The sequence below is a fragment of the Petaurus breviceps genome, unplaced genomic scaffold, assembly GCF_028583685.1.
Source record: "Petaurus breviceps papuanus isolate PSGF00001 unplaced genomic scaffold, PetGlider_PUasm1.0 101, whole genome shotgun sequence".
NCBI classification, from domain to species: Eukaryota; Metazoa; Chordata; class Mammalia; order Diprotodontia; family Petauridae; genus Petaurus; species Petaurus breviceps.
In genome coordinates this window covers 6,364,314-6,386,111 of record NW_027185575.1, presented here as the reverse complement: position 1 = coordinate 6,386,111, position 21,798 = coordinate 6,364,314, and the positions used below count along the sequence as shown (strand labels likewise).

The 21,798-nt window shown below is 42.0% G+C and overlaps 1 protein-coding gene across 2 annotated transcripts in view; it reads left to right on the top strand.

Annotated features, from left to right (window-relative positions):
* Positions 1-21,798, top strand: part of LOC138158478 (RIMS-binding protein 2-like) — a 490,854-nt gene that overhangs the window by 307,597 nt on the left and 161,459 nt on the right. For both annotated transcript variants that reach the window (XM_069084581.1, XM_069084643.1), the window contains exons 5-6: positions 959-1,048; positions 16,663-16,785. In XM_069084581.1, the coding sequence (XP_068940682.1) occupies positions 959-1,048; positions 16,663-16,785 (213 nt within the window). The remainder of the gene's footprint in view (positions 1-958; positions 1,049-16,662; positions 16,786-21,798) is intronic.

Below are 21,798 nucleotides of genomic sequence, written 5' to 3'. Positions count from 1 at the left end.
ATCCTGATGTACTTCTTGAAATATTTGGGGGAACCAATTAATACAGAGTTCTTAAGTATGGCTCTATAATGATATGAAATATGTGCTCTGCAAATTTTAGAAGGACATTTGTATGGTGACTTAAGGTATATAAAGTATTTTCTACACATTATTTTATTCAAGGTAGTTAGGTGGTGCAGTAGATAGAGTGTTGGGCCTGGAGTCAAGAAGACTTGAACTAAAATGTGACCTAAGACATTTACTAACTGTGTGACCCTGAGCAAGTCACTTAAACTTTGTGTGCCTCAGTTTCCTCATGTAAAAGGGGGATAATAATAGCATGTACCTCATAGGGTTGTTGTAAGGATAAAATGAGATCATATTTATAAAAATATATTGTTCAGTTGTGTACAACTCTTCATGACCTCATTTGGGGTTTTCTTGGCAAAGATACTGGAGTGGTTTGTCATTTCCTTCTCCAGCTCATTTTACAGGTAAAGAAACGAAGGTAAACAGGGTTAAGTGACTTGCTCAGGGTCACACAACTAGTGTCAGAGGCCAGATTTGAACTCAAGTCTCCTTGACTCCAGGCCTCATGGTCTATCCACAGTGCCACCTAACTGCCCCTAAAAGCATATTAATAGGTGCTATATAAATGTTTATTCCTTCCTTCCTTAAATTATACAAAATTCTGAGGAGTAGGAACTATAGTTTCTATTATTATCAACTCCATTTTACAAATGAGAAAAATGAAACCCAGAATGACTAAGTGATTATAGCTAGTATTTTTTCAGGAGCGTGATTTGAACCTGGAGCATCCCTCTATCTTTCCCCTCTACCTTGCCTCTCATTTATACCACATTGTCAGTTCGAACCATTATTATTATCCCGTTATTATTACATTTCTTTCCCTCCACCCAGCTGGCTTCTTAAGACCTGTACAAACGGTGCCTCATGGGACCATTTCCTTCTCTCCTAGGAGCACGAACTAAAGAATGCTGCACAAGGGAAGAGTCGTCTGAGACTCCAGTATGCTGACCTTTCCCACAAGGCACTGCAGTATGAGCAGGTAACCACGTGGCCTCACTGACCTGACCCCAGGGGTCACTCACTCAACACAGTTCAGCTCATAGTAGACAAGAGGTGCAGGGCTCAGGTCATTACAGGAATCCTTCTAAAAAAATCAATGTCGTTGTCTTTCAATCAAGAAAAAAAATTCATTTTCTTTCCCTCCTGCCCCCACCTCACGGTGAGGAAAACCAAAACAAAGCCCTCATAACAAAAACGCGTAGTTATATAAAATTAATTCCCACATCGGTGATATCTACGTATTGCTGTTGTTCACCCTTCATTCTCAAAGAGCACCATGACATCAGGAAAGTGATGCCAGGACTTGCAATAAGTCAGGGAGGGCTGTGAAAGGTCACCAGCCTCACTTTCTCTGGAGCTGTCTGGGTTCAGTGGAAAGAAACAGATCAGGATGACTGGTATATATATGCATATACACACATATATATGTATGTGTATATATGTATCTATAGACATACATATATTATATATAGACATATAGATAGAAATAGTGAGTGAGACCTAGATATATAATAAGAAATATGTAATGAAACATATGAAACATATGTAGTAAGAAATATATATGAGACACATATATGAAACATGTACATATGTGTATATATATGTATGTACATATATGCACACACATATCTGTGTGTACATATACACATATGTGTATGCATGTGCATAGTATCATTCTACATTATGCATCCATCACCTTTCTCTCATTTATGGGTAGCATGTTTCATCACAGGTTCTCTGGAATTGTGGTTGATCATTTTGTCAGTCAGAGATATTAAATGTTTCTGAGTAGTTTGTTTTTTTTAATACTGTTGTTATTGTTACTGCTCATTTTGTTTTGCACATTTCATTCTGTATCAGTTTAACGTAGTCTTCCAAGGTTTCTCTGATATCATCTTTATTGTATCTCCCAGAATGACATCATCCTGGTACATTCATATACCATAATTTGTTCAGCTATTCCTCAGTCAATGAGTGTCCCTTTCAGTTGCCAATTCTAAAGTACCACAGCAAGACCTGCTATAAAATATTTTTGCACACATGGGTTCACTTCACCTTTATTTGCTCTCCTTAATGGATAGCCCTAGAAACCGTATCAGTGGGTATGAGTGTGAGCACAGCTTAGTGACTCTTGGTGCAAAGTTACGCCTGGCTTTCCAGAATGGCTAGACAGGTTCATAGCTCAACCAAAATATGTTGGTTTTCCTATGGTCCCTCCCAATGTGTGATTTCCTTTTGTTTTTTTGCCCAACTTCTCCAATTGTGTGGATGAGAGGTTGCATTTTTCTAATTATTACTGGTTTTGGAGTATTTTTTTTCATATGGATATTGATATCTTGGATTTCTTCCTCTGAAAACTACCTGTTCTTATTCTTTGACCATTTATTAACAGGGAAATGTGTCTTATTTTTATAAATTTGAATCAGTTCCCTAAATACCTTGAAAAGTAATACCGGGGTTGTTGACCTTGACTAAATCCCTTACCTTTTCTGGTTCTCTGCTAAACTAAAGGGTTGATCCCAATATTTTAATGTTTGGTTTTTTCTTTTGGAGGGGGGAAAGCAAGGCAATTGGGGTTAAGTGACTTACCCAAGGTCACACAACTAGTAAGTGTGTCAAGTGTCTGAGGCCAGATTTGAAAACAGGTTCTCCTGACTCCAAGGCCTGACATCCACTGCACCACCTAACTGCCCCTGATCGAAGTACTTTAAAACAAATATTTATTTAGCACCTGCTCTGTGCAGGATAATCAATGGAGATAAAAAGACAAAAATCAGTCCTTGCCCTCAAAGAACTTACATTTTGCCAGATGGATATAACATATACACAGGTAAGTTCATCCAAGCTAATTTCAGGAGGGAGAGAATTCTAACCACTTCAGTGACCAGGAAAGGCTGCCTATTAAGACATGGCAGCTGGGGTGGGTTGTGAAGGAAGCCAAGAATTCTACGAGATGGTGGTGTGATCAGGGTCAGCCTTGTGAGAAGTGCTGCAGTGGAAACAACACATCAGACACAGAAAACTTGGGTTCAGATTCTGTCTCTGTCTCTTGCTAACAGTGGGACACTGGGCAGCTCAAAGATCTGTACTCTAGTTTTCTCTTCTGTAAAAGAAGGGGTCAGACTAGGTGGTCTCTAAGGCCTCTTTTTGCTCCAAATCTATGATCCTATAAATGCAGAGTTTGGAAAAGAGCAAGTAAATGCTAGTTTGGCCGGGACAGAGAATACCTAGGGGTTGAGGAATGGGGGGAGTGTACTGTGGGGAAACAGACAAACAAAAAAGGTAGGGGGAGCTAGGTTATAGAGTACTTCAAGTTCCAGGTGGAAGAAGTTATATTTCATCCTGGAGGCAATAGGGAGCCACTCAAAGTTGTTGAGTGATAGAGTCAGACCTGTGCCTTAAGAAACATTTTGGCAACTGTGTGGACAGTGGCTTCAAGAACTGAGTGATAATATTCATAAGATTTAGTACTTAGGACATCATTGTTGACGTTAGAGACATAAAGCAGTTTCAGTCAAATGGTGGGGTGAGAAGCCAGATTGCAAGGGATTGAGACTGTGAGTGAGTAGGAGGACAGCAGAAAGAAGAGGGAAGTTCACCAGGGGACACAGGCAAGCAGGGCAGTTTTGGAAATTTGAAACAGACAAAAAAAAACCAATAATAGAAAGAAATATGTAGAAGGTGAAGCAATGGATTCAACACATGTATGGATGTTTTTCTAGGAGTTGTGCCTTGAAAAAAATGTAGGATGATAACTTGTGGATAAATGAAGATAATAGTAGGATCAATCAGAGGGGCAAAGAGAGAGAAAGAGAGAGAGAGAGAGAGAGAGAGAGAGAGAGAGAGAGAGAGAGAGAGAGAGAGAGAGGGGGGGGAGAGAGAGGAGGGAGGGAAAGGGAGGGAGGGAGAGAGAGAGAAGGAGGGAGAGGGGAGGAAAGGGAGTGAAGGAGGGAGGAGAGGAGGAGGGAAGCAAACAAATAAAGAATAGCAGGTGATGAGGCTTGGAACAGCAAAGTAGTTTAGCATACATAGCTTTGATTTTTCTCAATAAAGGGAACAAAGTTCTCTACTGAAAAGGATGGAGGGATCAAGGGCTTCAAAAGAGAAGAGAAGTTTGAAATTAATGCTATAGTTTGTGTCTTATCGTTCTCCAAGATCCTCTAAGATTCTCTGCCCTGTAGGAGCCAACTGTGAAACCTTACCTGTGTGGAATACTTAGTGATCAGTGATGCCCTGCAAAAAATTTTTAAGGATTAAAAAAAAAAACTATTATGCTACCAAAAAAATCAGCTAGGTGCTGCAGTGGATAGAACATGGAACCCAGAGTCAGGAAGATTATTTTTCTTGAATTCAAATCCAGCCTCAGATATTTTCTAGCTGTGTAGCCCTGGGCATGTTTGCCTCAGTTTCCGCATCTGTAAAATAAGCTGGAGAAGGAAATGGCAAACCAGTATCTTTGCCAAGAAAACCTCAAATGAATTCACAGACAGACACAACTGAAAAATCAATAAACAACAACACAAAAAAAATAGACACTTCTTGGGGTTGGATTTTTTTTTGTTTTATCTTTTTCCTTTGTCATTTCTAATCACACACACTCATATTCTGCTCAACTAATTTGCATCAACGTATCAGCCTTCCCAGGGGTATTTCATGTAACCCAAAATCACAGAAACTGTAACAGAGGCTCAGAAGTCATTTAGTCCAACTAGTGGCATCCTTCCTATGATACCCTCAACAAGAGCTCCTCCAGCCTGCACTTGAAAACTCCAATGAAAGGGATCTCATTGCTTTATATGGTAGTCCATTTCACTTTTGGACAAGGTTGAACATACTCTTAAACCAAAGGAATGAATCTCTAATGGTGGAATTGCAGTTATCAGAGACAGACTGATACATTTGAGAGGGGAATTTGATATGTCCCCAATCATCATAAAATACTTTGAATAGGCAAAATATTCAGCCAAAATAAACTCTAAAGTAGACAGTGTAGCTGGTTCATCTTGCCTTTGCTTTTTAGATGTCTAGCACCTAGATATGATCATGCCCTCCCTCTTAGAACTATCTTGTATTCATTCCATATATGTGTGTATGTATGCATATGCATATGTATTTATATATGTACATATGTATATATAGCATATATATCTTATAGATGTATATTCTTTCTCCTCTGTTAGATCATAAGCTCTTTGAGGGAAGGTACTAGTCACTATTGTCTTTATATCCCCAGCATTTAACACAATGCCTGGCCTAGGGGATGTGATTAATAAATGTTAGTTGAGATGGGGGAGTGGTGGTCAGTACATAGATTAAAGGCTATAGAGAAGAAATACTGCAGATATCAAGTTGAGAGTAATAGAATGTAAACTCCTTGAGGGCAGGGACTAGTTTACAATTTTTGCCCTTGTGTCTACCCGGTGCCTAGTACAGTGCTTAGTGCATAGAAAGAGATTAATAAGTACTTATAAGATTGATCCTTGCTGTCTTGATTCAAATCACAGATCACACTCTTTTATTTTTATTCTTTTATCCCTATAATCACACATTTTAAAAATAAAAAACAATGTTTTGTTCAAGGCTGAGGAACATAGAGCATTTGCTCAGTAATGCTGCATGGTAAATGTTTGGCAGCTGTCATTGGAACTCAGTCAGAGTTGTGAATAGTCCTTTTGGCAGGCACACAGCCTCCTTGCCTCCCTTCCTGGGGTCTGGCTCAGGTTTTCTAATAATGCCCCCAGACATGCTACCATTTAATATCCCTGGCTCCACAGTCTATACCCAGTACAGCTTTTTCTTGTTCCTTCCTTAAAAAGGAAGTTTTGATCCCCCACTGCCTGCCTGAGACAGCCTTGCAAATGAAGCCTCATGGCACAGCTTTAAGGGAGTAGAAAGGGGTAGAGACAGAGAGAGAATGATAGGGCCCTGGAGGGACCAACAAGCAAATACCTAAGTCACCCAGAGCTCTTTTGTCATTTTCTCCTTTTCCAGGTTCAGTTTTTCTCTTGTCTAGGTAGCAGAGAACAAAGGGTGGGCTCTAAGTCCTTGAATTAGAATGTCTGCCCTCTTGCCAGAGTTCTCTTTCAATCAGTTAGTTGTCAGACTGATCAAGGAACATTTGTGCAGGTACTAGAGATAAAGAGATAGAAATGGAACAAACTCCCCTCTAGGAGTTTGCATTCTACAAGGGCCTGATCTCTGCAGTGACTCCCCCCATATTCTGTAACCTCTGACATTAACCAATCGATCATTTATTCGAACATTTATTCGAACATTAATCGAACATTTATTAAGCACCTGCTATGTGCCAGGTGCTATGGATTCAAAGGCAGAAGTAAAACAATTCCTACCCTCAATGTACCCACATTGTAACAAAGGGAAACTCTACTGACTTATAGTCAGTCCAAAAGCTTTTATTAAGCACCCACTATGTGCCAGGGACTATATATTTTTTTTTTAAAGCAAAAACAGTAGATGTAAAGCTGGAAGGGACCTCAGAAGCCATTAAGTCCAACTCCCCCTCCCCCCCCCGCCAGTTTTACAGATGAGAAAACTTGACATGTTCACATAAAGAAATAAACAAATTAAAAACTTTGAGCCATCTGAATCTGAGGGCAGCCAGGAAAGATGAAAGAGTGCCAATGAATACCAAATCCTGCTCACATAGTGCCAGCTTAGATTTGTGTAATGGCATTAATACTGTTTCAAGGGCACATGGGAGCCTTCTGGAAGCTGGGGACGGACAGGTCTTGGTTTCCACTGCCTACTTTACAATCTTTTCACTGGTAGAGCTCGAGAGAGCAAAATTCATTATCGGGACCCTTAATTACGGATGCAAGGAGCACTCTGCCTGCCTCCTCCCTGAAGTCTGCATTGCGATAATTGGCATGTCGATGCAAAGAGGGAACATTGGACCATCTGAAATATTCGGTGGCAGCTCCCCTGAGTCAGTCGCCTTGTCAAATAGATGAAGGGAGGCAATCAGATTGAGTGGAAAGGGTGGTGATATAAATAGGAAATGGGTAGCTAAAAATTTCATAATCCTGAAGTACCTCAAGGAGCTGAGGGTTTGTCACTGGAAGGGCTTCTGTTACCTGAGATAGCAATACTTCCCTGAGTGTAGTGGGAAGCCAGCTTCCTCTCTCTAGAGATGGAACGAGCCTCAGAGGTCATCTTGTCCAACCCCATCATTTTTATAGATGAGTAAACTGAGGCTCTTGGAGGTTTAGTGACTTATTTGCACAAAGTCACCCAGGCAGGTGGATTTTTTGAGTTTCTGCATCAGAAATATTTGTCACCTTCAAAGAGATGACTCTCAACCAACTAAGCTTGGTTGGTCCTCAGACAAAAGATAGCTTGTCTGTCACATCCCTTGTCCTACACTTATAGCTTTTCCAGTTTATGCTGCCCTAGCAGAGATTTTGAGAACACAGGATCATCTCTACCTGTGCCCTTGTATCGTGGGTGCTGACCACAGTACCTAGCTCTCCCTCACTTCAATCCAGTTCACTTGGATGTCGTGGCATCACCTCTCTGATGTCATAATCCTCTTTGAGAACAAAGGACAAACAACAACAGCGCATAGTAGGTACTTAAGAAATGTGTGATTTATTAAGGGATGATCGATGCAGAGAGTGTAAGCCTCGGCGGGGTAGATACTGCAGAGATCGCTAGATTGTAAGCTCTGTGAAGACAGGGACTGTCTTTTGTCTCTTTTTGTATCCCCAGTGCTTAACACAATGCCTGGCACATAGTAGGTGCTTCATAAATATTTATTGAATGAATGAATGAAAGATCAGGATTAGGGATTATAGGGGAAAGGAAGTTAGTGGAGAGAGGTCAGGGTCTGATAGAATGTAAACTGGAGGGGACAGGAGCTGTTTCCCTTTTTTCCTTTGTGTCTTTAGTGTCAAGCATAGTGCAGGGTAGATAATCAGAGCTTAATAAATGCATGTGGATTCATTAGGGATGACAGGGACAGAGACAAAATTGTGGACAAAATTAGAGTCCCCCAAGAAGCTATGTCAGGTGGAGGAGTAGGAGGGAGGAGAGCAACATGCCCATGTCCACCTAAGTCTTCTGTCCTCCAAACTTTACACCCTTAGTTCCTTTCTCAGAATCTTAAGGCCCTTCCTCCTCCTAATCAAGCTCTTCACAATAATGTCTAACTTCTCAATATCTTGCCTTGTAATCATGAATTATTATAACTTGTATTAACGCCTTCCTGTGATCTTATCCCTGGAAGGAGGACCCACGTAGGTGGGGGCACAGATTCCTTCAAGTGAAACTTGTTTTCCCCAAACCTATGAATTCTTCAGTGCAGGCCCTCCCAACATAGAAAGTCCCTCCTCCATAGCAATTGCAGCTGGGTCATTCATAGTCTTAAAGAGTTCCCTGGGACACAGAGAGGTTATTCTGTTATTCATGGTCACATAGTCAGTATATGCTAGTGGAAAATGTGAACTCAGGTCTTCTTCAGTACCTGCTATGCTCATGCTGCTTCTCAAAATAAAATAATCATTCCATATGTGCAGATCATGCTTGCTGTTCCATCATTTTTTCATTGTGTTGGACTCTTTGTGACCCCATTTGGGATTTTCTTGGCAAAAATACTGGAGTAGTTTGCCATTTTGTTCTTCGGTTCATTTTACAGATGAGGAAACTGAGGCAAATAGGGTTCATTGGCTTGTCCAGGGTCAAGTGTCTGGGGCCAGATTTGAACTCTGGAAGGTAAGTCTTACTTACTTCAGGCCCGGCATTCTGTGTACCATGGCACCAGCCACACAGCTGCCCTGCAGATCGTGCTTACAGTCTGACAAAGCATTTCCTAGTACATTGTCACCCTAGAACCTCTCAACAACCCTGTAGGGTAGTTAGGGTGGGATTTGATGTTCACATTTTCCATTTGAGGAAATTGAATCCCAGAGAAATCAAGTGTCGTGCTCAGGGTCACACAGCGAGTTAGTGGAAGCGTCAGAAGCAGAACTAATTTTCCTGCATGCTTCCCAGTGCACATGGCCTTTCCTGGCACAGAGGGCAAGTGCAAACTCCACAAAAAGATTGTGCTTCGCACAGCAATGGTAATAAAGGATCCCCACCCCCACCCCCAGGAGTCCAGAAGATGATTTCTCTCCCAGTCTCCTGGGGTGATTTCTTTCTGGGCCAATGCTATAACCCACCAGGCGATGGAGAAGGGCCCGCAGCAGGGCTGAGGCAGAAGGCAAATGAGCAGCAGCCTGGCAGAGCCAGGGATGCCAAGTGTTTTCATCATCCCACCAGGCCTGTGGCCCAGGCAGCAATCTGGGTCAGCTGCCATTGCCACAGGGTACGGCAGCACAGAGTGGCTGTGCACCCCATGTGATCCCCTTCCACGTATGCCCCACATGCTCCTGGGCAGAAGGCTGGGCGAGGGTGTAATTGCACTCACACTCAGGGAGAGCTTGTGTTGCAGACTCAGCAGGAGGTATTGTCAGAGGCCACCAGCCAGTTGGTACTAAAGATATAACCGGGGGGATCTTCTTTATCCCTGATGTGATCAATGATGATTAATAGAGTGTTGGGTGTGCACAGGGCCTAGCCCCTGAAGGGGGAGACAGGAAAATAGCTGGGTCTTTGCTTATGAGGAGTCTGCCTCTAACCCCTGGAGAAGGTATGTCTGTGTAAGATCACAGACTATCAGAATTGGAAGTGGATTGAGAGAGCATCTAATTGAACCCGCACCATAACAGGAATACTGCCTATCAGTCAAAAAGCATTTTTTAAGTGCCTGCTATATGCCAGACCCTATACTAAGCACCAGGAATACAAAGGAAGGCAAAGACTGTTCCTGCTCTCAAGAAACTCACAGCTTAATGAATGTGACCTTATGAAAACTATTATGTGCATATATACTGTATACCAGATAAATCAGGGACGATGCACACAGGGAAGTTTCAGGAATGACGCTGGTCAGCTCCATGGGCTCAGCAGAGATAAGGGGAAAGGTGGGGAAAGCTTCCTGAACAAGGTCACATTTGAGCTGGGTCTTGAAGACAGCTAGGGGAGCCAGGAGGCCAAGATGAGGAGGAAGAGCACTCCAGGTGTGGGGAACAGCCAGTGCAAATGGTCAGACAGGGAGTGCCTTGTTCGAGGAACACTGGGGAGCCTAGTATCACTGGGTGAAAGAATATCGGAGGGGGAGAGCGTAAGGTACAAAAAGACAGGAAAGGCTGGGGATGGGGCTGGTTAGGAAGGGCTTTGAGCACCAAACAGAGGATTTTTTATTTGATCCCAGAGGTGATAGGGAGCCAGTAGAGTTTGAGTAAACTGGTCAGACCTGCCCTTTATTTAGAAAGATCGCTTTGGCCGCTAAGTAGGGGCTGGGGACACTAATGGGGTGTTAGACTTAAGGCAGATGGGCCCACTGTTACAAGAGTCCAGGCTTGAGGTCAGGAGGGCTTATAACAGAATGGTGGCATGTCAGAGAAGAAAAAGGGGTACATACAGGAGATGTTACAAAGGTAAAATCACCAAGCTCCGGCAACAGATTGGGTATGGGAGATGACAGTGAGGAGTCACCTAGTGAGGGTTACACTGGGGTTAACCTCCATGTGCCTCAATTTCCTCACTTGTAATATGAGAGGGTCAGACTGCTGAGGCCACTTGAGAGCTATGATCTCATTAAGTCTCCCTACAATGTTGCTGATGATCCCAATATCAACTGCTAGAAAGATCTCCAGTGATGGAGAACTTGCCATCCCCCATGACAACCCAATTTACTTTTTAAAAACATACATTGTTTGGAGCAGCTGGGTGGTGTGTGGATAGAGCACTGGGCCTAGAGTCAGCAAGACTAGAGTTCAAATCTAGCCTCAGACACTTACTAGCTGTGTGACCCTGGGTAGGTCACTGCACCCTGTTTGCCTCAGTTTCCTCATCTATAAAATGAGCTGGAGAAGTAAATGACAAACCGCTTCAAATTTTTGCTAAGAAAACCCCAAATGAGGTCATGACCAGACATGACTAAAATGACTGAAAAACAACAAAACGTTGCTGAGCAGTTTTTCTTAAAATTTGAACCAAAATTTGATTCCCTATTTCTTAAAGAAATATCCATATGTTGGCAGTATGTTAAAGAGGAAGAGCTTGGATTAGGACACCAAGACCCTGGGTTCAGATCTAGGCTCTGCAAGATATTGCTAGGTAGGATCTGGTGCTGACTCCAAATTCAGTGTCCCTTGCACCACGCCGAATGTGAACAATCACCATGAGCTTTCCTACCTCTTAAGTGGCCATGATTGAGCTTTTCTGGGTCTCAACCTCTTCCATCACTAAGAGGGGAGAATTAGCCTAGCTGACTTCTAAAGGTCAAAATGGGAGAGTGTTGAGAGGATGCAAGCTTGGAGGGCTTTCTGGAGGAAGTGAACTTTGATGTGTGTTTGGATGAAAAGGATAGAAATGAGTTTCCCTTAGGAAAAGCTATTCTTGGAGTAGGTAGTGCCAGACAGATTTCTGTTCCAATTCACAACCTTTCCATCCAAGATGAAGTTGGGACAGAAGACTTCTTGCTTATAATCACATAAACTTCTACAGTGAAACAGCAAGGTTAGGGGCACTGGGAAAGCAGGCTTGATATAGTGTCCAGGAATGTTGGTGACATCTGAGCTAAAGTTCATTTTTCTGCTCTAGACTGGGTTCACCTATTCCCAGCTCAGGATTACTCCCAATGTACAAGATTCGCAAGTGACTATGGCAAGTTCTGTCTCCTTAGTACCATAGATTTAGATGTGGAATGGCCTTGGCATGGGGGATAGAGCATCGCACTTGGCCGTCTCATCCTTCCTCACATGCTTATTCATTATGTGACTAGGTGTGGACAAATCACCTGAACTCCCTCAGACTCATTGTCCTTGTCTGGAAATTGGGAATAATTTATTATTATCATTCATTTGTTTTTTAGTCGTGTCCAACTCTTTGTGACCCCATTTGGGGTTTTCTTGGCCAAGATACTGGAGTAGTTTGCTGTTTCCTTCTCCAGCTCATTTTACAGATGGGGAAACTGAGGCAAACAGGGTTGAGTGACTTGTGTAGGGTTACACAACTAATAAGTGTATGAGGTAGGATTTGAACTAAGATCTTCTTGATTCTAGGCTGGCACTCCATACCTAGCTGCCCTGAGGATAATTGTAGTTCCTTTTGTTGTGAGACCAAATGAGATAACATTTATGACACTTTGTAGAAGTTCTGTATAAATATTAGTTACTATTATTATAAAACACTTTACAGATGTCATCTCTCAACAATCATTTGAGGTAGGTGCTATTATTATCCATATTTTTCAGATGAAGAAACTGAGGCAGACAGAGGTTAAGTGACTTGACCATAGTCACATAGCTAGGGAGTATTTGAGGCTTGATTTGAACTTGGTTCTTTCTGGTTCTAGTTCCAGCATTCTATTCATTGCACTTCTTAGATGTCTTTGTTTGACCAAGAACCTTAAAACATATTTCTTGACCTTTCTGGGCTTTACTAAATCTTGGACTTTGATATCTATCCATTAAATAAAATTCCAGGTTAGCTTCTTTTAATGATTTATTGTTCTTGTCAGTCATGTTCAACTCTTTGTGACCCCATTTTGGGTTTCCTTGGCAATGATACTGGAGTGGCTTACCATTTCTTTCTCTAGCTCATTTTATATATGAGGAAACTGAGGCAAACAGGGTGAAGTGACTTACCTAGGGTCACACAGCTAGTAAGTATCGGAGGCCAGATTTGAACTCAGGAAGATGAGTCTTCCTGACTCCAGGTCCAGCCCTCTATTTACCTCCCCACCAAGTTGCCTCGCTGCTGCTGATGTTAATTGCTGTACAAAGAGTAATTGTGAATTTATGCTTTAGGGAAGTCCTAAGCATGGAAACAGTGAGACATGTATGTATTCTACTTCTTAAGCTGTAAAAGGACTTCAAAGAAACACAGAATGTTCAGACTTGTCAAGGATCCCAGCGGCCAGCCAGTGCAACGGATAGTCTTCTCCATAAGGAAAGTGGCCACCCAACCTCTGCTTGAAGACTTCTTGGGATCCAGAATCCCACGTCCTTGCAGGAATCCATTCTGCTTTGGGAAAACTCTAGTGGTCCAGAGATACTCCTTCCTATCAGTCTTCCTTGTCTCTCTGCAAATTCTACACATTTCTCTCAGTTCTCTCCTCTAGGACTATTCCCTCCTTCTTGTGACAATCCTTCAAACACCTGAGGATGGTCATCTTTTCCTCCTGAGTCTTCTCTTTACCAGTCTGAACATTCTCATTCATCTGTTCAGTCCTTTTATCACATGATCTCAAGACTCTTCACCATTTGCTCAGAATGGTCTTCAAATTATCCACATCTCTCCTTATTCAATCAAATTCAACATGCACTTTTTAAGCACTTACTGTATACACTGAAGAAGATGACTTTTACATGCATAAAAATTTAATGCAAAGTGTCTTTGAGAAGATTGCATTTATGAAATATGTGCAGAAAAATTAATGCAAATATATATGAAGTAATTTCTGAGGAGAGGCCATCAACAATGAGGGGGATAAGGACAGGCTTCCAGTAGTGGGCAGCACCTAGCCTTCGGTTCAGTGATTGGAAGCCCACTATTTCTTGTGATAGCCCATTACACTTTGAAATAGCTTCTCTTGAACCATCATGTCCTTTTTCATTCCCTGCCTTCCCTAGCCACCTACCAAAAACAATTGATCCAATATCCAGAAAGCTAAAAACCAATGGTATTCAAAAGATCTCTGCTTTAGGTTCAATGCAAGTCACAAACCAATCATGACATTTTCACCCCTGAGAACTTGAAAGTTCTTTTTCTCTCTGGCTGTCTGATGCATCACCTAATAGCAAAACTGCTTTAAGATGTTCTTATCAACAAAACCTTTCCATGACCTCTTCTAAGAACACCTTCCAGGAAGGTAACAACATCCCAGTGGAAAGGCTGGAAAGTTCACGCCTCTCACCTTCTGCATGTCTGGTGGTACCAACTTGTCACCTTAAGCAAACATCATGACATGTACAGCGTGTGGAATCGATGAAACTCTCCTGCTAAAGAGTTTGACCTTCAGAGGACCTGTTATAGCATCATGATTCATGTGAAAACATTTAGGGAGAAAGCAAATGTTTAGCTCGGTTAAAATGAGTCTACTCTTTCTGCATCATCAACAACAAAAAGAACTTGAAAGTAAATGGGAAATTGTTTCTAGATCTCTCTCTGGTGACTCACCCTTGTCTGAAGTCAAAGGATACATTTGGAGTAAATGGACATCCCTGAAAGGTCATCATCCTTAAATGAAAATATTCATCCATACAATGAGATGTTGGACTAACATGATCATTATGGTCTCTTCCAGTACTAAAAACTATGAGCCTTTGAGGTGGGGCAGGAGTGGGGTTTAGACCTGTGACTTCATCAACAGAGGGAACTTTTGATGTTGACTTTCTCTCTGCTGACATTTCATCTGTAGTTTGTGGTCTTAGAGAGTTTCTTGAGACCCTGAAAGGTTAAGTGATATGGCTAAAGTCATATTGCTAGTGTCAAAGGTCTTCCTAAATCCAAGGCTGGTCCTCTATTCACCGTGCCACACTGCCATCTATCAGTCATATGTTCTTCAGATCATGACAAGGGCTGGGCAAGGTGATGGAGGCCTGTAATCCCTGCCAGTGATGGAGGCTGAGGCTGGTGGATTACTTGAGTTCAGGGTTTCTGAGAGGCTGTAAGGCTAAAGACCATTGGGTGTCTGCACTGAGTCTGGTGCCAATATTTAGTCATTGACAGCAGAGGGGTAGCAGGTTTCTTGAGGAAGAGGGAAACAGGCCCAGGTTGGGAAAATGGAGCCAGCCAGAGCTTCACTGACCAGCACTGGGATAAGGCCAATGAATAACTACTGCACTTTCATCCTGGGTGAAATAGGGACAGCCAGTCTAAAATAAAATAAGACATAAAATTGAACAAAAAGAGTCCTAGGAGCTAATATGGAATGTTGAAATTGGAAGAGATGTTAGAGATCATCTGATCCTATCTTTATTTTACAGAGGAGGAAACTGAAACCAAGAGAAGGGAAGTGATTTGGCCAAGGCTACTTAGGTAATGGACAGCTAGGTGGTGCAGTGGATAGAATACCAGACCTGGAGAGAAGACCTGAGTTCAGATCTAGCCTCAAGACACTTACTAACTGTGTGACCCTGGGCAAGTCACTTCACCCTGTTTGCCTCAATTTCCTCACCTGTAAAATGAGACAGAGAAGGAAATGGCAAACCATTCAAGTATCTTTGCCAAGAAAACTCTAAACAGGGTCAAGAAAAGTTGGACATGACCAAAATGACTTGAATGACAAACCTAGGTAATACATTTCTATAGTGCCCTCCTTAAAAAAATTCCTATGATGTAAGTAATTAAATTATCCCTCATTTTACAAATGGTGAAAATTGAATTTCAGTGAAGTAAAGTGAGATTAGAGCCAGGATTTTCATAAACTGTAGAATTTCTGAGTTATAAGGTACCTCAGTCACTATGGGGTCCAATCAATCTCTGAAAAAGAATTCCCTTCACAGTAAACTTATCAAGTAGTTATCCAACCTTGTATTGACCTTCAATGAGGAGGAACCCACTGCCTCCCAAGGCAGTCCAATCCACTTGAGAATTTTGGTGTTTTCTTGGTAAAGATACTGGAGCAGTTTGCTGTTTTCTTCTTCAGCTCATTTTACAGATGAGGAAACAGAGGCAAACAATGTTAAGTGACTTGCCCAGGGTCACACAGCTAAGTGTCTGAAGTCAGATTTGAACTCATGAAGATGAGTCTTCCTGACTTCAGACACCACTCTATGCACTATGGTGCCACCTAGTTGTCCTGTGGGGACAAAAAGCCTAAATCTAGTATCTCCTCCACATGGCAGCCCTTTATAAATACTCAGAGACAGCTCTCATGCCCTGCCAGCCCCTCAGCTTTCTTTTCTCTGGACTGTCTCATTCAGTTCCTTCATGTCATATTGCATAAACTTGAGGCCCTTCAACATCCTCATTTCTCTCTTCCTGTCCTCATATTTATGAATGTTCTTCTTAAACTGCAGCTCGCAGAACTGAGTACAATGACCCAAATCTGGTTTGACTATTGTAGACTGGACCCAGGGCCTCCTGATTCCCACCCTAGTCCTCCTTCCACTCTCCCACACTGCCACCCAATGACTAGAAATAGCAGAAATGAGGCTCAACCCTGTCTCTGTCTACTACTCCAGTGTTCTTTCCGTGATACCAGCTTGGTTAGCAAATGAGCATGCATCCTTGACCTCTACGGCTTTTATGTAAGTAAGTCAGAGACGTTCCCCTGAATTTATCTGATTTCAAGAAAGGTTTGGAATTGTGTATCTGTGCTTTTTTTGGTGACATTATCTCCCAGACAGCTTTACATGAAGTCTCTTTTGATTTGACGTAATTTAATTCAACAAATGTTTATTAATATCTCCTACATGCCTGGCACTGAGCTTAGCACTGGGCATAGCCAAGACAAAATGGAAAATAGTCCATGCCTCACGGAACTTACATTCTACTTTTCTCTCTTCTGCTTTTTTAAAGGTAAAAACAGACTATGATCGACTCAGCCACATCCTCACCATAGTGACCAAAGAACGTGATTTGGCCGTGAAGGAGAAATACCAGCTCCAAGTCAAACTGGAGAATCTAGAGCAGGTCCTAAAGGTAAGGGAACAGCCCAGCATCATGTTTCCTCACTGGATTTGTAAAGACCAGCATGAGAAGGAAGGGTGAAGGATAGGGCAGGGAATGACAAGGCATTTATTCAGGGGCACTTATGCCATTTTCCTTTTGAGACTGGCATCCACAAGAAGGTGTAAAGGATATCATCAAAGAAGTATATGGTTGAAAAAGAACATGGCAACATGGTCATTTGGTAAGAGTGAGTGATGGGCTCCTCTGATAGCCTCAGTATGCCAAGTGAGTATGAGAAAGGCTACCTGCCCATGTGTGTGAATCCAATATGGTGAACTTTAGGGACACCATGGACAAAGGTCGCACAGGATAGACAGGTCGTGATTTGCATGGTTGGAAGAAAGTTACCCATGTTGATGAGATCATAGGACCGCTGAAATGTCAACAATGTGGACTTTTAGTACAACTTCTCTCCTTTCTATGGCTAAAAAGGAAAAAAAAATACCACGAAGTAACAAAACATTAATGTTTTGGGAAGTGATGCTGTAAAACCAATTATGCATTTCCATGGTTTAGGAAGTTAAATACAACTGAGCTGGGAGATTGAGCAGAGAGCCATCTACCTGGAAATGTAGCTTACTTAAGTTGAAAGACTTGAGGTATCTGTATTGGTTATTTTAAAAAGAAGAATTCATGAATTTTCAGCTGCTTCTCAGATGTTTAACAACCTTTATTATAATGAGGAGAGTTAGATCAGAAAATTACTTTATCAGGGAGCAAGTACTTGGCTACTAGCCCCGCATTTCTGACGGATGGAGATCTGCTTAAATTGACCATTCCCTAGGATGCAGCTTATAGGAGAGCCGGGGGCTTGATTTGCTAATGATGTAATTGACTCGGTTCTGATAGCCTCCTGTAAACAAGTCCTTTTAATTCATACTTTGCAAGGTGACAGAGGCTCCTGATCTGTCGCCTTTAAAAGTAAGAAGGTGTTCTATCTGGAAGTGTCTAAAGCTGATTATAAAGGGAAGCAGGAGAAAATTTGAAAATGTGGCAGTTTGCTTCTCTTCCTCCCGTTCTGAACCCCCTTGGGGGAAAAAAAATCTCTGTAACAACTAATTGAGGTATTTGGGGGTAAGGAACCTGCCCAGGTAGGCTCCCAGCTGCAGTAATGAGGCTGATTTCAAAAGTAAACATGACAACCAGCCGCTTTACTCTGATGTATAAAATGGGGCTCATAATACTCATTCTCTCACTATTGCCTCCCGTGAGATCAGGGGAAGTAAGTGGAGGCAAGGGTGTTAGGTGGTTAGTACAGTGTATACTGGGCTTGGAATCAGGAAGATGCAACTTACTGAGTTCAAATCAGACCTCAGACACTTCTAGCTATGTGACCCTAGGCGAGTCACTTTGCCCTGTTTGCCTCAGTTTCCTCATCTGTAAAATGAGCTGGAAAAGGAAATGGCAAACCCCTCCAGCATCTTTGCCAAGAAAACCCCAAAATGGTGTCACAAAGAGTCTGACATGACTGAAATGGATAGACAACAAGAAGCAGAGACTAGAAAACCAGTAGGTGTAATGAATGTAACAATGCAAGAGTGAAATGTCACAGACGTTCTCAGTTAAGGTCTCTGTATTATTCATTTTGCCTAACTGTTTTACTCCGTTATAAGAGACCTCTCACCAAGTGGGAATAACATGCAAATATCTCTAAAACAAAATGCATCAATAAAACCAAAAGTGTAAAAGTTTTTTAAAATGCCAGAATGTGAGAAAAGAGGACCCATGAAGAGGCAGCTTTTTACAGAGATAGGAGACTCCTTGTAGAACAATGAGAAGGAGAATTACGTCAGTCTTTTTGGCATGCGTTACTTGGATTTACTGAACGTTTTTTTTTTTTCTTTTTGGAGGGGGGAAGGTTGGGCGAATAGGTTTAAGTGACTTGCCCAAGGTCACATGGCTAGTTTTGTGTTAAGTGTTTGAGGTCAAATTTGAACTCAGGTCCTCTAGACTCCAGGGCTGGTGCTCTATTCACTGAGCCACCTAGCTGCCCCATTTTTTTTTTCTTTTTTAAAAATTCTTTGTTATATGGAATAGGTTTTGGGAGAGGAAGGAGAAATGTTGGTGACATAAAAACAAAAGATATCAGTAAAATTTTATTTTAAAAATGAGATAATGGATTTTTAACACTGCCAATTCTGAAAAGCTGCAGAAATGGCAAGCTAGGATTTTAGTGAGATTTACCAGGTGTTCTTTGTTCTCATTTATAGATTATCACAGACTAACTGATTTGCAAACAGCTCAGCTCTTCTGGGACCATGATGTTCAGTATCTTTTAGGCTCATTGCACATTAGAATGATAGGATCATAGATGGAGACTGGAAGAGACTAGAGGCAATCGAGTCCAACCCCCTTCATTTGATAAGGCAGGAAGATGAAGCCCAGGGGAGTTAAGCAAAAGTCACCCTGGAGGTGGCAAAATAAGGTTTTGAGCCCATGACCTTGAAGGACAAGTTCAGAGTTCTTTTGCACTGAACCACAAGAGAGCAATGGGCCCAAGTGCCCCCATTTTATTGGAGAAAGAACTAAGGATCAAATAAGGGAAGGGACTCGCCCAGAATCACAGTTGATCTTAGATCTAAGAGTAATCTTAGATCCACTGGATCCAAATCTGGAAATCTAGAACTCTGCTTCCTCTTAGACATTAGCAAGTTGTTCTTTCTCATTTAAAGACCAGGAGGACACAAGGATGAGAGATGATGAGGAGGAGGAGGAGGAGGAGGAGGAAGAGGATGGAATCAAGGGGATCAGGACAGTGGTAATGGCAACTGAGTGAACCACACTGACCCCATTTTATGATTCAATTCTGGAGCTAGCTTACACTTCCCTTTCTATTCGATTAGGGGTCTGGTCCAACTATCGTATCATGAGAAAACATTATTTAGCTGTGGGAATTGGGAGAGAACCTTATGGCCTTTTTTGAACCTAGCCATGCCTGACTGGGAAGCTGGATCACATCTATCTGCTATTTAGAGACCCTTGCCCAAGGACCTGGGTTATACTGACCAGAAATTCAGGCACATCCAAAGACTGAGGCAATGAGTTTTCTCACAGTTGTACATCTCAAACAAGCCCTCATGTCTTAGCTGCAAACTGGTTCCATATTTATCAATCAGTTATTGTTTCCATGTTCTTTTGATTGTTTGCAGGCACTTGGGGGAGAGGGACACCTCCTTTTCAGGGAATTGAACCTGTTCACTCTTCCCCTGCCACATGGAAAGCCTCTAATCTTTCCCCTAATTAGAAATCAGATTGCCTAATATCGTATTGTGTCCTTTTGATTAATTGGTCTTATTTGACTGTTTCTAGAGTACAAAAGTGTTTCCCACAGCATCTGGGGCCCAGGCCTAAGCTGAGGAGGTCTGGTCCCACTTTATTAGACAATTGCCATGCATTGCTTAATAAATAAATGTGCTTGGGAAATCAAACCTTTATTCATCTTTCACCCACCACAATGATGATGATGAGAATGATGAAGATAACTTTTGAGAGGCAGTATAGTATAGTGGATGGAGAGTTGACCTTTGATTCAAGAAGTTGTTGTTCAATTGTGTCTGACCATGACCCCATTTGGGGTTTTCTTGGCAAAGATACTAGAGTGGTTTGCCATTTTCTTCTACTGCTCATTTTACAGATGGGGAAACTGAGGTAGACAAGGTTAAGGGACTTGCCCAGAGTTCCACAGCTAGTAAGTGTCTGAGGCTGGATTTAAATTCAGATCTTCCTGACTCCAGGCTCAGTGTCTATACACTATACCACCCAGCTGCCTTCCTGGTTCAGGAGGAAGTGAGTTCACATCCCTTCTTTGACATATACTGTACATATGACCCTGGGTAAATCCTTTAATTTTTCAGTGCTCTAGGCAACTCTCTAAGACTCTACTAGAGCTAAGCAGGTGCTGATATACAGCAATAGAGGGAGCTTCTGGACCTGGGAGTTCCTTCTACAATGAAGTAACAGGTCTGGCCCTAATAATAATCACAACTGATATTTCTACAATACTTTAAAATTTGCTAAACACTATGTAGATATTACCGCCTTTATGCCTCCAAACTGCCCTGTAAGGTGGGTACTACTGTTGTTACTATCATTATTGTACAGAGAAGGCAACAGGCTCAGAGAGGTTAAAATCATACACTCATCTTGTATTCAACTTTTACCCAATTACCCTATGAATACTACTGCTGTGGGCAGCTATGTGGGACAGGTGGATAGAGCACCAGGCCCAGAGTGAGGAAGACCTGAATTCAAATCCAGCCACAGACACTTACTAGCAGGGTGACCCTGGACAAGTCACTTAACCCTGTTCTCCTCAGTGTCCTCATTATAAAATGAGCTGGAGAAGGAAATGGCAAACCACTGCAGGATCTTTGCCCAGAAAAAAAACCCCAAATGGGGTCATGAAGAGTTGGATATGACTGAAAAACTACCGAACAACACTACTGCTATTATTATCCTCATTGTACAAATGAGGAAACTGAGGCTCAGAAAGGTTAAAATGACTTGCCCATCTTGGTCTCCATACCCTCCTCCAGTTCCTCATGTATCAGAGTCACTTTTGATCATATGATACTAGAACAAATATGACTCCCTTGTGACTGTATGCACCAGACTTCCTGAGAGAGAGAAAGAGAGTTGCTCCATAGCGGAATGGCTATCTGGCAAGGTAGTGAGCTCCCCATCACCTGAAGTCTTTAAATCAAGTCTGTAAGAATACTTTCCAGGATGCTATAGGAAGGATTCTTGTTCAGGTGTGGGTTGGGCTCAATGACCTCTAAGGTCCCTTCCACCCAGCTCTAAGACAGAGTTTTTCTGTGATAGGAGAAAACACTTGCAAAGATGGTTTGGAGAAATTTATACAGTGGGTTCATAGACTCTGTGCATACTTCCTGGCAATATATAAGTTTAATTTTCAATCTCTTTGGTTATAGAGTAGAGTAGAGAAAAGTGTATGCTAACTGAAGCTACCACCACAGTTGGCCC